Source organism: Cavia porcellus, unplaced genomic scaffold (genome assembly GCF_034190915.1).
Source record: "Cavia porcellus strain 051 isolate PalLab524CR breed Dunkin Hartley unplaced genomic scaffold, mCavPor4.1 scaffold_30, whole genome shotgun sequence".
Taxonomy (NCBI): domain Eukaryota; kingdom Metazoa; phylum Chordata; class Mammalia; order Rodentia; family Caviidae; genus Cavia; species Cavia porcellus.
The window spans coordinates 47,985,133-47,998,743 of record NW_026947513.1 but is presented as its reverse complement, the minus strand read 5'-3'; the positions used below and the strand labels follow the sequence as shown (position 1 = coordinate 47,998,743).

The window sequence follows — 13,611 nt, the reverse complement described above, 5'->3', positions numbered from 1 at the left end:
TCAGGAAGGTGAGGCAGGAGGAACATTGCAAGTTTGACACCAGCTGGGCTAAAAAGTGAGCCCAAGCCAGCCTGGACTGCATAATGAGACTCTGTCTCAAAAGAGACACACACACACACAAAAACTGTTTCTGTGATAGAAGTAATGTTTTAATACTATTTTTAAAACATTTGCTGTTCTAAAATGTGTTTTGAAAATACAGTTGAAGAGCAAGTGTGTCTCCGTGCTCAGTGTTTTATGATGCCTTCTGTGAGTGACTAATACTTAAAGACAGTTCTTCTCAGTTACTTAAGGAATTTTTTGTTCACTTTGGTCATTTCCTTTGAGCCCATTAACCAGCTCACATACATTATCACAATTCTGTTTGGAGGAAATAATTTTAGTTTCCAGAGTACCACTTGGTCAATAGCACAGGATTTTGTTTTCGAATATTTATTTTTACATATGCCACTTAAATTTTGTATTTATTTGTACCTTTTTATCTTTCTTTTTTTCTGCCACTGATTTTTATCCTGTGTTTAAATGCTTTAATGAAAATCTTCATGTTTTTAGGAACCTCACTAAATGGGAATTGTTCTTTGAGGCTAGAAATATCTTTAATTTTTTTTAATTATAGGAGATGCTGAAGAAGTGTCACCTTTGTATGGAGTCAATAGTACAAGCCAAAGACAGACAGGCTGCTGAAGCCAACAAGAATGCCAGCATTTTGTTAGAGGAGTTAGACCTGGAAAAGGTAATATGACAGCCTTTACGTACGAAAATTGTATACTTTTTCCCCATTCTGCGCTTTCCCCCACTAATCTGTTTTGTGGTTTTGTTTTTATCTAAATTATGTACATGATCTTCTAAGCTTGGCTCAAATATGTAGTGAAAATTATGAGTGCTTTATATATCATTAAAAGCACTTTTTGTAATCAAATTAATAATTTGATTGTTAGCGAAATCACATTGATATGAGAGTCAGGAAGGCCAGCTTGTGGTGGTGTAGGCCTGTAATCCTAGCACTTGGAAGGCTAAGGTAGAAGGATCACCTCATTTTGGGAGCTACCCTGGGCTACATAGTTCAGTGTCAGCCTGAGCTGCATAAGGAGATCCTATCTCAGAACTAACCCACCCCCAAAAAAAGACAGATTAGATTCAGATTTTGAATTTGGTCTTACTTCAACTACACATCTCTTAAATCTTCAAATTACACCTACATTGTTTGATTCCCGACCTTCTTTAATTTATTGCCAACATATTTATCTGAAGTATCACGTGTACTAATAAAGGCATAACCAACTAGTGGAATATACCATTTAGAATGTTTAATGAATACTTTATTATTTGGTGTTTTGTCTGTCTGCCTGCCTTTCTTCCATCCATCCACCCTTCCTTCTTTTAAAGACAACTGGCCTCAAATTCACTATGTAACTCAGACTGGTCTTAGTTTAATTCATGGCAGTCTTCCTATCTCAGCCTCTCAAGTGCTGGGATTACAGACATGGGCCACCATGGCCAGAAATAACTTTTTGTTTAAATGCATGACTTCTCATTTGGGCCCATGGGGGTATAGTCTTGTAACTAGCACTTTGAGAGGCTGAGGTAGGATTGCAAGTGTGAACCCAATCGGTCAATTTAGTGAAACCATGTAATTCAGTGTAATTAGACCCTAGATTCTCCCCAGTACCTTGCACAAAAATAAATAGGTAACTTTTTTTTTTTAATCGGTACCGGGAATCAAACTCATGACCGCCTGCTTGCAAGGCAGGTGCTTATGTGGGTGAGCTAAATCCCCAACCCCAATAAATAGGTAACTTCTACTTGTACTGTTATTTCTAGGGCAGAGTACATCATCCCTTTCTGTTCTCATGGAAAGTAAAATACTTCAAAACTGCATACAGTTTGAACACTCTCATAGTTCTTCATTAACTCCTGCCCTACAAACATTTTCCACTAATTTGCTATGAAATTTAACAAGTACTATTTAAATAAGGATATGCAGCCATAATTATACGTGTACTTCCTTGTTTGTTCCTTTGTTTTTTCCCTGCTCTTGCAAATGGAGAACAAACTTGGGGTTGATCTCACGCTGAGCTATGTCCCAGGCTTTTATTTAATTTCAAATAGGATCTCACTAATTTCCCAGATTGGCTTCTAACCTGAGGTCTTTTTTGCCTTAGCCTCTAGGAGTATAGGCATGAAGCTCACTATATATTAGTTCATATACCCTTTATGATTTGGGTTGGATCCATTCTTTTCTGCTATACCTGCTTGCTTGGTTAAATTGTTTTATTTTACATAAGTGAGTTATTCTAAACATTTCATTCTAATTGAAATTTGAAAATACATTTTGCCAGATACTATGGCCCACACCTATCATTTGAGTACTCTGGGAAGTGATCCAGGAAGTTTGCAAATCTACCCCTGGGCAGCCTGGGCAGTTTGGCAATACTCTCAATTTTGCCTCCAGTACAGGAAAAAAAGAAAATATGTTAGAGGTTCTTCATTTTTTAAAAAAAAAATTCTGGTTTAGAGTCTGATCAAAGCAAAATTTGCTTTTTGGGTCATTTTAAAGTGTCATGTAGGTGTGTATTAAGGATGGACCCGGATTACAGTCAGTCATGTCCCATTACATACATAACGTTTTTGAAGAGAATTGAATGTATTATGAAATTTTGTGATGAACCTTATAACTATTGCTTTATCTACTTTTTGTTTGTTTTATACTTTTATGATGCAGAAGATCAAACCCAGGCTCTTAAGAATGTTAGGCAAGTGATCTGCTGCTGAACTATGTCCACACGTATCTGTACCTCTTTGACTTATTTTTGTATTTGCTTTCTTTGAATGTTTTATTTTTGCCTCTCTATTCTGTTTTTTTGAGAAGAGATCTCACTGTATGGTTCAAGGTGGCCTTGAACTCACTCTATAGCCTAGGCTGACCTCAATCTCATGGTAATCCTCCTGGCTCAGCCTTCTGGGAGTATAGGCTTTTACCACCACACTTGACTTCATATACATTTTAATGTATACCAAATATGTAAGTGCTGGGATAACTACATGCTGGCCCAAGTGAGGTAAAATAATTTTTGTTATTTTACTTTTATTCATCTTGGTAAAAAAGTATTATCCTCTTAATGTACTTGGGAAAAGTGAATTTGTGAGAAGTAACTTGCCTGAAGTAGACAAAACTTACCAAAATCGTTTTAAGTTCTGTGGTTGTCTGTTCTCAGCCAGGCCTGGTTATGCATGCATGTAATCCAAGCAGTTAGGTGGCTGACACATAGTCTACCTATACTACATAAGAGACTGTCTCAAGAAACAAAAACAAGAGTATGTATTCCTGTTCCTCTGGTCACATTGTTCAGCCATAGCAACTGTTGTCCTTTGTCCTCTTACTGTATTTTTGGCATTGAGTGTTCCTCACATGTCTTCATGTTTTAGTTTCTTCTTCATCTCCATCAAAGGAAACTTTGTGTGTATGAGAGAGACAGACAGATATTGGGGATCCATCCCATGCCTGTGCACTAAGCTATCACTCCCAGAAATTTTAAAATTTTTCCAGAGGATCATGCTGTCACTGAGTTGTCCAGGCTGAGCTAGCATTTCTGTGGAATATGCCACCATGCCTGCCTTTTTCCTATTTTTTCTTGTTCGTTTATTTTCTAACATTCTAAACACTATATTTTGCTTGTCACTTCACAAATTGTATGTACCAAAAAATGACAAATGGCATAGTAGGCACTCAATAAATACTTGATGAATGAATAAATATTCACGTACATTGTGTTGGTGTGGTTTTTTGAAAACTGTAATCATACAAACACATTATCATCACCTGCATTTCCCTTTTTGATAATTGGATATTGTCAGTTGATAGTGATTTTAAATAACTGCAGAATATTGCATAGGAGCATTGTATTCAGGATTTTTTTTGAGGTTTTTAAATACTTTGGTGCTAGTTTTTATAGTGTAAATTAACAAAGAATTCTTACATACAAATTAATTAGCTCTAATTTGACTGTTCTACCTAAATTGTATACTTTTAATGACAATTTTTGAGTGGACAGAGCTTTATTTCTAAACTCCAGCCTGTATTTCTCTTTGAAGTATTAGTAGGTTGGGACATAAAGATTTGGCTATTTTTAAATTACCATTTATATCAATCAGTATGTACTTAGGGGACACTTTATGGGTCCAGAATTTATCATTTAGGAACTTTGGGGTTAATTGTGGTTGGTTTGAATTGAGGTGCTTGGTTAACTTACTCCATGTACCAAAATATTTCTGCTGAGTATCCTGGAGTGCATCTGTAATCCCAGCACTTGGGAGACTGGGGCAGGAGGATTGCTGTGAGTTTGAAGCCACTGTGAACTCTAAGTAGTGAAAAAGGAAAAATTTTGTGAGCATTTGGCATGTGGTAGGATTCCCTACTCTAGGGTAATTGTATTCATGTAAAGTATAGAGTCTTCTTACAATTATTTGCTTTCCTTTAGAACATTAACTGGGTTATATTATTGCCTATTAATCTTCCTCTTTTCAGTGTATTACCAAATGTCTTTCTCCTTAGTTTTCACAACCTTTTAGGGAGCTGTCTCTGACATTTTTAACACACCGTGGTAAAACCTCAGGTTCACACACTCCATTCTCTGCTCATCCCCTCGTCTTTCCTGCTTTCCTCCCTCTACAGTCCACCTCCATTAGTACTGCTGACACATCCAGCCTGTAGTGGGATCCCTTTGTATCATGTCCTTTCACTTCTGTGTCCATCCTTAGCTCCTATTGTCCTTCCCTCCCTTATTGATTGGGGACTTAACTCCTCAGCCCTGTCTATTTTTTATTTTCTCACTGAGTTGTCAGAGCTGCGCCTGAACTTGTGATCCTCCTGCCTCGGCCTCCAAGAATGCTAGAGTTACAAGCATATCACCCTGCCTGGCTTCCTTTTCTTTATTGTTAGCCTCTATCCTAATAACAGTCGGCATTGACAACTTGCATTGACTGTGACCATGAATCTTGTGGATGGAATGGTGGTCTTACAATTAGTTGGTGTTCTGTGTCTCTGCATTCTACATACAAGGAGTTACCTAGCCATGGATTGTTAATTCTTTTTTTTTTTTTTTTTTTTTTTTTTTTTGTCTTTTTCGTTTTTATCGGTACCAGGGATTGAACTCACGACTGCCTGCTTGCAAAGCAGGCGCTTATGCCGCTGAGCTAAATCCCCAGCCCCGGATTGTTAATTCTTGAGGGGTTGGAGGAAAGCACATGAATAAACTTGTACAGACTCCTTACTCTTTATTATTAGTTCCTAAGTGATGCTATAATACTTACAACTCTTTATGTAGCACATACCATGCTATTTTATAGGATACGAATATGCAAGAATTGCAGTATTCAACGATGTCCTGGATCCAGGATCCCACAGATACCCAAGAGATAACTATTACATTTTCTTAGCCCTGCATTGCTGACCAGTAGTTGCAACACTGGATCCTCCTAGTAAGCTTTCAGAGTGTTTTTCTACTCCATGTATCAACTCATTAATACCTACACCTATATATTTCCTGCCAGCAACTAGGTAACTGTTTGGTAACTAGTCCTTCCACTTGTCTTCTTTGGCTGCTCTGACTCACCAACACTGCTCATCACCTCTAGTCAATTCTCTTTTTCTCTCTATGACATTGCCCATCTCCTGGATCATACTCATCAACATAGTCTGCAATCTTAAGAAGCCATTCATTCATTCATTAAACATTCTTTTGGCCCCTCCAAACTTCTTGTCTCAAACTTTTAAGCTACTGACCCATTTCTGTACTCCCCTTTTTAGCAACATTCTTTGGGAGACTTACCTATTTTTACCACTTTCAACACTTAATCTCTCATCCTAGGTTCTCTGCTTCACAACTACACCCAAATTATTCCTATATTGATGATGTACAATGACTTTCAAGTAGGCAAATTTTAATGGTTACTTCTCCAACCCGACCTTACACCTTACTACTGTTAACATTTGATACACTCTTCATTTGGCTTCCCTGCCCCTTCCATGTTTTGGCTTTTCACCTAACTGCCTGGATGTTCCTTCTCTGACCCTGGATCCTCTCTTTTCCCCTATCTCTTAGTTGAAGAGACTTTTGTCCTATTTGAGAATTACCTTTTGGGGCTGGGGATTTAGCTCAGCAGCAGAAGCGCCTTCCTTGCAAGCAGGCAGTCGTGAGTTTGATCCCTGGTACCGATAAAAACGAAAAAGACCAAAAAAAAAAAGAGAGAGAGAGAATTACCTTTTTTATCCACTGGGCTCATTCAGACTTAACTTTATACGTCAGCTCATGTTATATTTATGTCTAGATATCTTGTCTAAACTCTACCCTTATATGTCCAGCTAGCTATTCAGTATATGCATTCACTCACCTTAAGTGACATAATTTATATAAGAAATATGGACTCTTGTCTTTGTCCGTCTAAGCTTATAACTGTTTGCCTTCTAATTGTTCAGGCTGAAAACCTTGGAATCACCCGTGGCTCTTATCTATCCACTATTATGTTAGAATATCTTATATGTGCCTAAAATTGTATATAAGATCTTGACTAATTTTTTTTTTACTTCTCACCTTGGTTCAAACCATTAATATGATATGATCTCTTACTGAATGACTGCATGGGTCATTCAAAGACTCCCTTAGTCTCACTATTCACAATCTGTCTACTTTGTAAATGGATAATCAGTTTCCTCCCAGTAGAAGGTAGGCCTTAGGAAGGGCCCTTCCACACCTTAAAAGGTGATTGAGTCTCCTGTTACTTTCCCTGAAATTGATTTTCTAAGCTTTTCAACTACACTAGTTTGTACCACAGTACTCTCTCACAGCCTTTGTCCTGTTGTCTTTTCCTGAAATACTTAGAACCTTTATGTTTTCTTAGCTGCATCTTACACTGACCACCCTATTTAAAATCAAGATCACCCAGCTGTCCACATATACACACTTATCCTATTATTGTCTTCCTTTTCTAATTTGTATGTCTTAACAAATGACTTAGTGTATAAAATCCTGCATCTGTGAATTCAACCAGCTGCAGATCAAAAAATGTCTATAGTCCTATTATGTTTGTCCCCTGAACATCCCCCTTTCCCTAAGTACAAACTTCCTCATGGCAGTGGTATTTTATCCATGCCTGTCATGTAGCAAGTTACAAATAAATTTTTATTGGAACCTCCTCCCATCCTTTGATCACAATTCTTTATTCATTGTCTCTTTACCTTTTGATTTTGTCTTTGGCTTCCCTTCCCTACGTCCCTTAATCGGTTAGTATAGTCAAGTAACTTAGAACAAAGTACCTCTGTTCTCACCATGTTATGCTTTGTACTATCTAACAGGAAAAAGATGGTGCCCTAGCTCAGAAAAGGTCAGAGATGTAGCCATTTTTGATTTATGGTCTGGAACTCTAGGGCTGGGAATATAGCTCAGTGGCGCAAGCCGCCGGCCTTGCAAATGCGAAGTAATGAGTTCAGTTACTGTTACCTAAACAAATAAATAAAAGCAACTCTTGGGAATGAAAAGAGTTCATTGATGGATCACATGATAGAGCACTTGAACTTGGGTTCAATCCCCAGCACTACAAAATATAAAACTCCCATTAATTTGGGGCTGGGGATTTAGCTGAGCGGCATAACCACCTGCCTTGTAAGCAGGCGGTCGTGAGTTCGATCCCTGGTACTGGTAAAAATGAAAAAGACAAAAAAAAAAAAAAAACCTCCCATTAATTTTAAAAAGTAATTAACTTTGAAAAGTGTGTGGAATATTAAATCCTTTACATATTTAGGTCCCATTTGCCCCTGATTCTTCTTGGCTCTCATTCACAACCTGAGTTTACTTTTGTATATCAAATATACTAGTTATTTCTTTAGACTGCTTCTTCCTAAATCCTTAAATTTTTTTCTTAAAAATTTAAAGGTGAGGCTGGGGATTTAGCTCAGCGGCATAAGCGCCTGCCTTGCAAGTGCATGGTCGTAAATTCAGTCCCTAGTACTGATAAAAAAAAAAAATTAAAGGTGAAGTCCCAAATGTCACCATATTTCCTGAACCCTCACCTGGGAATGACTGGTTAGGGGGGTGCCTTTCCTTGCTCCACAGTGGTCATTCTCCAGGTGATCTTCTCAGAGCCTCCCGTCCCAGCAGTGCTCCATGTGGTGCTTTCAGGGCGTGAGATGTGGTTATGCCTGAGACCTAGGAAAAGGTACAGATGTGAGACCGCACGTGCAGAGCTTAAAGGGATTCTGCTCCCCTCTGCTTGCTTTAGGATCTTCCCTCAGTGGTCGCGAGCTCTTTTCCTTGGTTATTGGGGTCTCCTTTACTGCTGGGTCTGCTGCTGCTGCTTCCTCCTCCTCTTAGTGCTCCAGATGAAAGCCAGGGTTCAGTGGTACCTCTAAGCTGCTCCGGCTCCTCCCACAGTCCATATACACACACCCCAAACCACCTTTTTGAGGAGACAAGGTCTTCCATGTTGTACAGATTGGCCTGGAACTCCTAGGGCTAGAGATTCTCTAGCCTCAGCCTCCAGCATAGTTGGTACAGGTGTGGCCCAGCTTTTATCTTAATCCTTTATCAAGCTAGCAGGAGGGAGGGGACTAGATGCTGAAGGTGCCCCAAGGTCAAACCTCCTGGCACCACCCGGACACACTCACAAGTGTACTTTAGTAATTTCACCCCTTTAGAAAAGGGGTGCTACTGGGTTTTACCCATTTTTGTTTTGTTTTTTGTTTTTGAGACTGGGTCTCACCATGTAGCACAGGCTGGCTTAGAACTCACAGCCACCCTCCCAAGAGCTGGGATTACAGGCACGTGCCATCATGTGCTGCTGTTTTACTTTTTTAATGTTTGCTTGTTTATGTATTTATTATCCTAGTGGGGAGTGGGAACCCAGAGTCTTCACACTGAGTTCCATTCCCAGCTCACTGTAAATTCTCTCAGTTTGAAACTAACTTGCTAAATTGCCCAGGCAGAGCTCAAATTTGTGATCCTCCTGCCTCAGCCTGTCATAGTGCTGGATTATGGATATGTACCACCATGTCAGGCTTCTGGTTAGTTTTAGAGAGCTCCATGCCTTATAAACTTGGATTCTTTTGTAGTCATAACCTGAGATCTCCCCCAAGAAAGTTTTTCTTAAACCTCTTAATTTCTGCCACACTTGTTACCAATTCCAAAGATTAGTAAAATAAACCAGACTGTCAAACCATCAGTCTTAAATTTTAAAACTCTCTTTATTTTGTTTTTTTCAAAACAGGATCTCACTATGTAATTCAGGCTGGTCTTGAACTCACTGGGTCAAACTAAGTGGTCCTTCCGCCTCAACCTCTGGAGTACTGGGATTTCGAGGATGCACTGCATGATGGTGCACACCCGTAATCTCAGCACATTGGGAGACCAGAGACAAGAGGAAAATAAATTCCCAAAGTGGGCAGTTTAGGCGTTTAGTGGGACACTGTCTCAAAGGGAAAAGAGAGGAGCTAGTATGGAGGCCCTGGGTTCAATCCACTGTTTAAATACAGAACTGGGGTTATTCCTCATGGAGGAAGAGACTGGTAAAAACCAGATTATCAAAATGTCAGCTTTAGAGCTGGGCGTGGTGGCTCAAGCCTGTAATCCCAGCACTTGGGAGGCTGAGGTGGGAGGGTCTTTGCAAGTTTGAGACCAGCCTGGGCTACACAGTGAGCTCAAGGCCAGCCTGAACTGCATAGTGAAACGCCGTCTCAAAAGACAAAAAAAAAAGCTTTAAAATTTTTAATCTTAAACATTAAATTAAAAGTTTAAACTTTAAGATGGGTAGGGTAGCACACAGCTCCAATCCCAGCTCTGTGCAAGCTGAGGCATTGGCAGTTAAAAATGAGGCCAGGCTAGCATGGGAAGTTTAAAATGGCCGGGCATGGTGACACATGCCTGTTGTCCCTGGGCTATGTAGCAAGACCTAGTCTCACCAAAAAACAGACAAAAAACAAAACCTGAGTTGTAACTCACTGATAAGAGAATAACAGAGCGCTTGCCTAGTGTGTGCATCACCCACTTAAGATCCTAGTGTCATACACATGCACTAAAGTTCAAGACACTGATATATATCTTTCTCAGAGTCCCTGGTTTCCCTTCATTTCTAAACCAGTTGAGTTTAGATGAAATGCTACTTTGTGATTTAAATTCCTGCCATTGTGATGCTTCTCCTAGTCCCAGCTGCTGGGGAGACTGAGGCAAAAGGATCTTTTTAGTCCAGAAACCAAAATTGAGGTTGGGCAACAAAGTGAGACTTCATCTCAAAACAAAGAAAGAAGATAAATGTATTTTTTTTCTTTCACACTTTTCTGGTGGTGGGACTTAAATAGGTCCTCAGGCATTCTCTATCAATGAGCTACACCATCCCCAGTGAATTCTTCTATTATTTAAAAAGCTCTTTCACCTTGAGGCACTACACAGAATTAGCTCCTGCCATTGGCCAAATAGGGGAGATCCTCAAAGGATCCATTCTGGAAGTACCAAAAGTCTCACACTTCAACTGCAATATTCGATTTCCCCTAATCATTTCTAGTTCCTTTATCAAGACATCTATTTCCATACAGATAATGCCAGTTGAATTCTGCATTGGGAAGCTTACTGTGTACTACAGTCATAGCGACTTGGCCTTAAATGGTGGTTGTTTGAGCACAGCCTTTATACTCCACCCCTCCGTCACACTTACCGATTCCATACGGTGGGACGTACGCTGGGAAAGAACAGGGCATCTTGCTGGAGCTGAGGCCAAGGAAAACATTTTCGGAGGACAGGCACTTTGATTCTAGAGGGAGAGTGAGCTGAGCACACTTGGCGCAGTTCCTTCTTTCAGATTCACCAATGGGCAAGTACGGCTCCACTCCTTCTGGGAGGTACTAGGTAAAGGTCACCTCCTTGCCCCACCCTTCCTCCCAAATGTTTCTACCAGAACTTGTATTGTTCTGGAGGACTGGCAGAGATTTCTAAGGGATGCTGTGAAAGCACATTCTGTATCCTTAGCATCAAATATATTTCCTGATAGTCTGCATGCTCTAGACAGTGCCAGCCTTCCATGGTCTCCTCACCAGGCTGTCCTTTCCAGGAACCTTGCTCCAGGGTTCAGAAACCTCCAATGGGAGCCAGACCTTTCAGAGTTCTAATAACAAAAGGATAATTTTAAAAGACCAGAGAGAGTGTCTAGGGAATGGCTTAAAAAAGGAAGTCAGACTTTTTTCTTATGTCTGAGTGGTGGTGTGTGCCTGTAATCCCAGCACATAGAAAGTGAGGCTCTAGTTCAAGGCCAGCCTGAACTACACCCTCAGTGAGACCCTTTCTCACAAACATACATGCATGCATAGCTTCTTTTGAGAAAATTTTTTTTATTCTGAAACTAATTGTTCGCTTCCACAAATAGAAACAATATGTAGTTAATGAATGAAGTAAAATTGAAGGTCACCATCTACCTGCCATCTTGCCATCCTCTCTACCCCACTGAGAGGCAATAATTAAAAGTCTGTCATTTGTAGCGGGGTTTGGTAATCTCAGCCTCTCAAGATTTCAGGTTTTAGGCCAGCATGACCAATTTAATGTGACTGTCTCAAAATACAATTTTAAAAGGTATGGGAGTATTGTTCAGTGGTAAAACGCTTGCCTAGCGTGCATGAGTTAATCCTCACTACAAAAAAAAAAAAAAAAAATGTCTTTCTAAGCTTTTCCCTTCTACAGATTGACACCTGTTAAAAATTCCCTTCCTCTGTAAATTAAGCTACTGGTATACTGCATGCTTTATCAACCACCAAACAAATGTTAAATTGTGAACATTTTCTTATGCACATGTTTATAATCCTTTAAAATATTTTCCAAGTAGTCTGTAAACATACATTTATCCATTCCTTCCCTTTAATGACTACTTTTGTTTCCCTTTACCACTACTGTGATCAGTTTTACAACTCCCCACCATTTTATAGAATAACTTCTTTCTCTATCTCTCTCTCTTTTTTTTTGTTTTTTTTTTTTGTTTGTTTGTTTTGTTTGTTTGTTTGTTTGGAGACAGGTTCTTGCTATGCAGTTTATCTGGCCTTGGGCTTACTTTGAAGTCCCGGCTGGGCTTGATCTTGCAATGATCCTCCTGCCTCAGCTCCTGAATACTAGGTTTATAGGAGTGCGCCACCAAGCTGAGCCTAGAATAACTTCTTAGCATAAGTAGTTTATTGTTTTAATTGGAGGCTTTAAATTTTCCTAAAATACCAGTGTAGAACTGATTTTTTACAACTTTTGCTAATATGTGATGTCTGTTCTTTCTGTGATATTTTTTAATTTTGCCAAATTACTGAACAAAACTGGTACCACATTACTCAATTATAGAGCTACAATACAATAGAATGTAATGATTATAGAGTTGCAGTATGTTTGTTTGTTTTTTTTTTTTTTTTTTTTGTCGTTTGCCCATATTAAAATGCCTTTTGTCTTTAGAGTCTGGCGTGATGGTGCATGCCTGTAATCCCAGCACTTGGGAGGCTGAAGCAGGAGGATTACCATGAGTTCAAGGCCAGTTTGGACTGTATAGCAAAACCATGTTCAAAAAAAAGTCTTATATCTTTGATCTAATCTTCCTATTTAAAAAATATTATTGTCTCTTTAGGAAGATTTGAATAACCTAAAACAATGAATTGAGTTAGATAACAGTGTTTTATGATGTTCTGGTCCAAATAATAAAAAAAAAAATTATGTGACAACTTTTTCTCTACAGTAAATTCCATTATTACATTTGTGTTCTTGTTTTTTTTTCCCCACTACTAGGAGTTAAGGTCAGGGCTCTCCCACTGAGCTACAACCTAAGTCCTCTTTTATTTTGGGACAGAGGTCCTTGCTGAATTTCCCATGCTTTGGTGGAACTTGGGATGCTCCTGCTTCAGCCTCAGCTTACATGTTTGTTTTCTATTACATTTGTTTTAACAGTTAAGGGAAGAAAGCCGGAGACTGGCATTGGCTGCCAAAAGAGAAAAGAGAAAAGAGAAGAGAAGAAAGAAAAAGGAAGAACAAAGAAGAAAATTGGAAGAAATTGAAGCTAAAAATAAAGAGAACTTTGAACTCCAGGCTGCTCAAGAAAAAGAAAAGCTTAAAGCTGAAGGTATTTTCTGTAAACAGGCATCTAATTTGTTCCATACAATACTTTCTAGTAGAAACTATATTTAGTTCAGTATCAGTCACTAACAGTTTTAAATTACTGAACCCTTAAAATAGTATGTGCTGACCAGGTGAGGTGGTGTACACCTGTAATCCCAACACTCAGGACAGTGAGGCAGGAGGATCCTTGAGCATTCCAGAACAGCCTGGGCTACACAGTGAGCTCATGATCAGCCGGAACTGCGTAAGTCGACCCTGTCTCAAAAGACAAAGAAAAAGATAATGTGTGCTTTTTTTTCCCTTCCTCCAACTTTTTGTTTGGCTTATTTGCTCACTTCCTTATTTACATATAGAGATGTCCTATCTTCATGCTGCACAGACTCATCCTTAATTGTGTTCAAGTGACCATCCTCATTCTTCATGGAGAGGTATACCACCATGTCCTGTTTCTTTTTTTTTTAAAAGACAGGATTTCGCAATATAGTTCAGGCTGGAC

At 39.2% G+C, this 13,611-nt stretch overlaps 1 protein-coding gene across 7 annotated transcripts in view; it reads left to right on the top strand.

Moving 5' to 3' along the window:
• Ankrd17 (ankyrin repeat domain 17) overlaps nucleotides 1-13,611 on the top strand; it is a 166,101-nt gene that overhangs the window by 116,804 nt on the left and 35,686 nt on the right. For all 7 annotated transcript variants that reach the window (XM_063240326.1, XM_063240325.1, XM_063240327.1 and 4 more), the window contains 2 exons: nucleotides 617-733; nucleotides 12,948-13,119. In XM_063240326.1, the coding sequence (XP_063096396.1) occupies nucleotides 617-733; nucleotides 12,948-13,119 (289 nt within the window). The remainder of the gene's footprint in view (nucleotides 1-616; nucleotides 734-12,947; nucleotides 13,120-13,611) is intronic.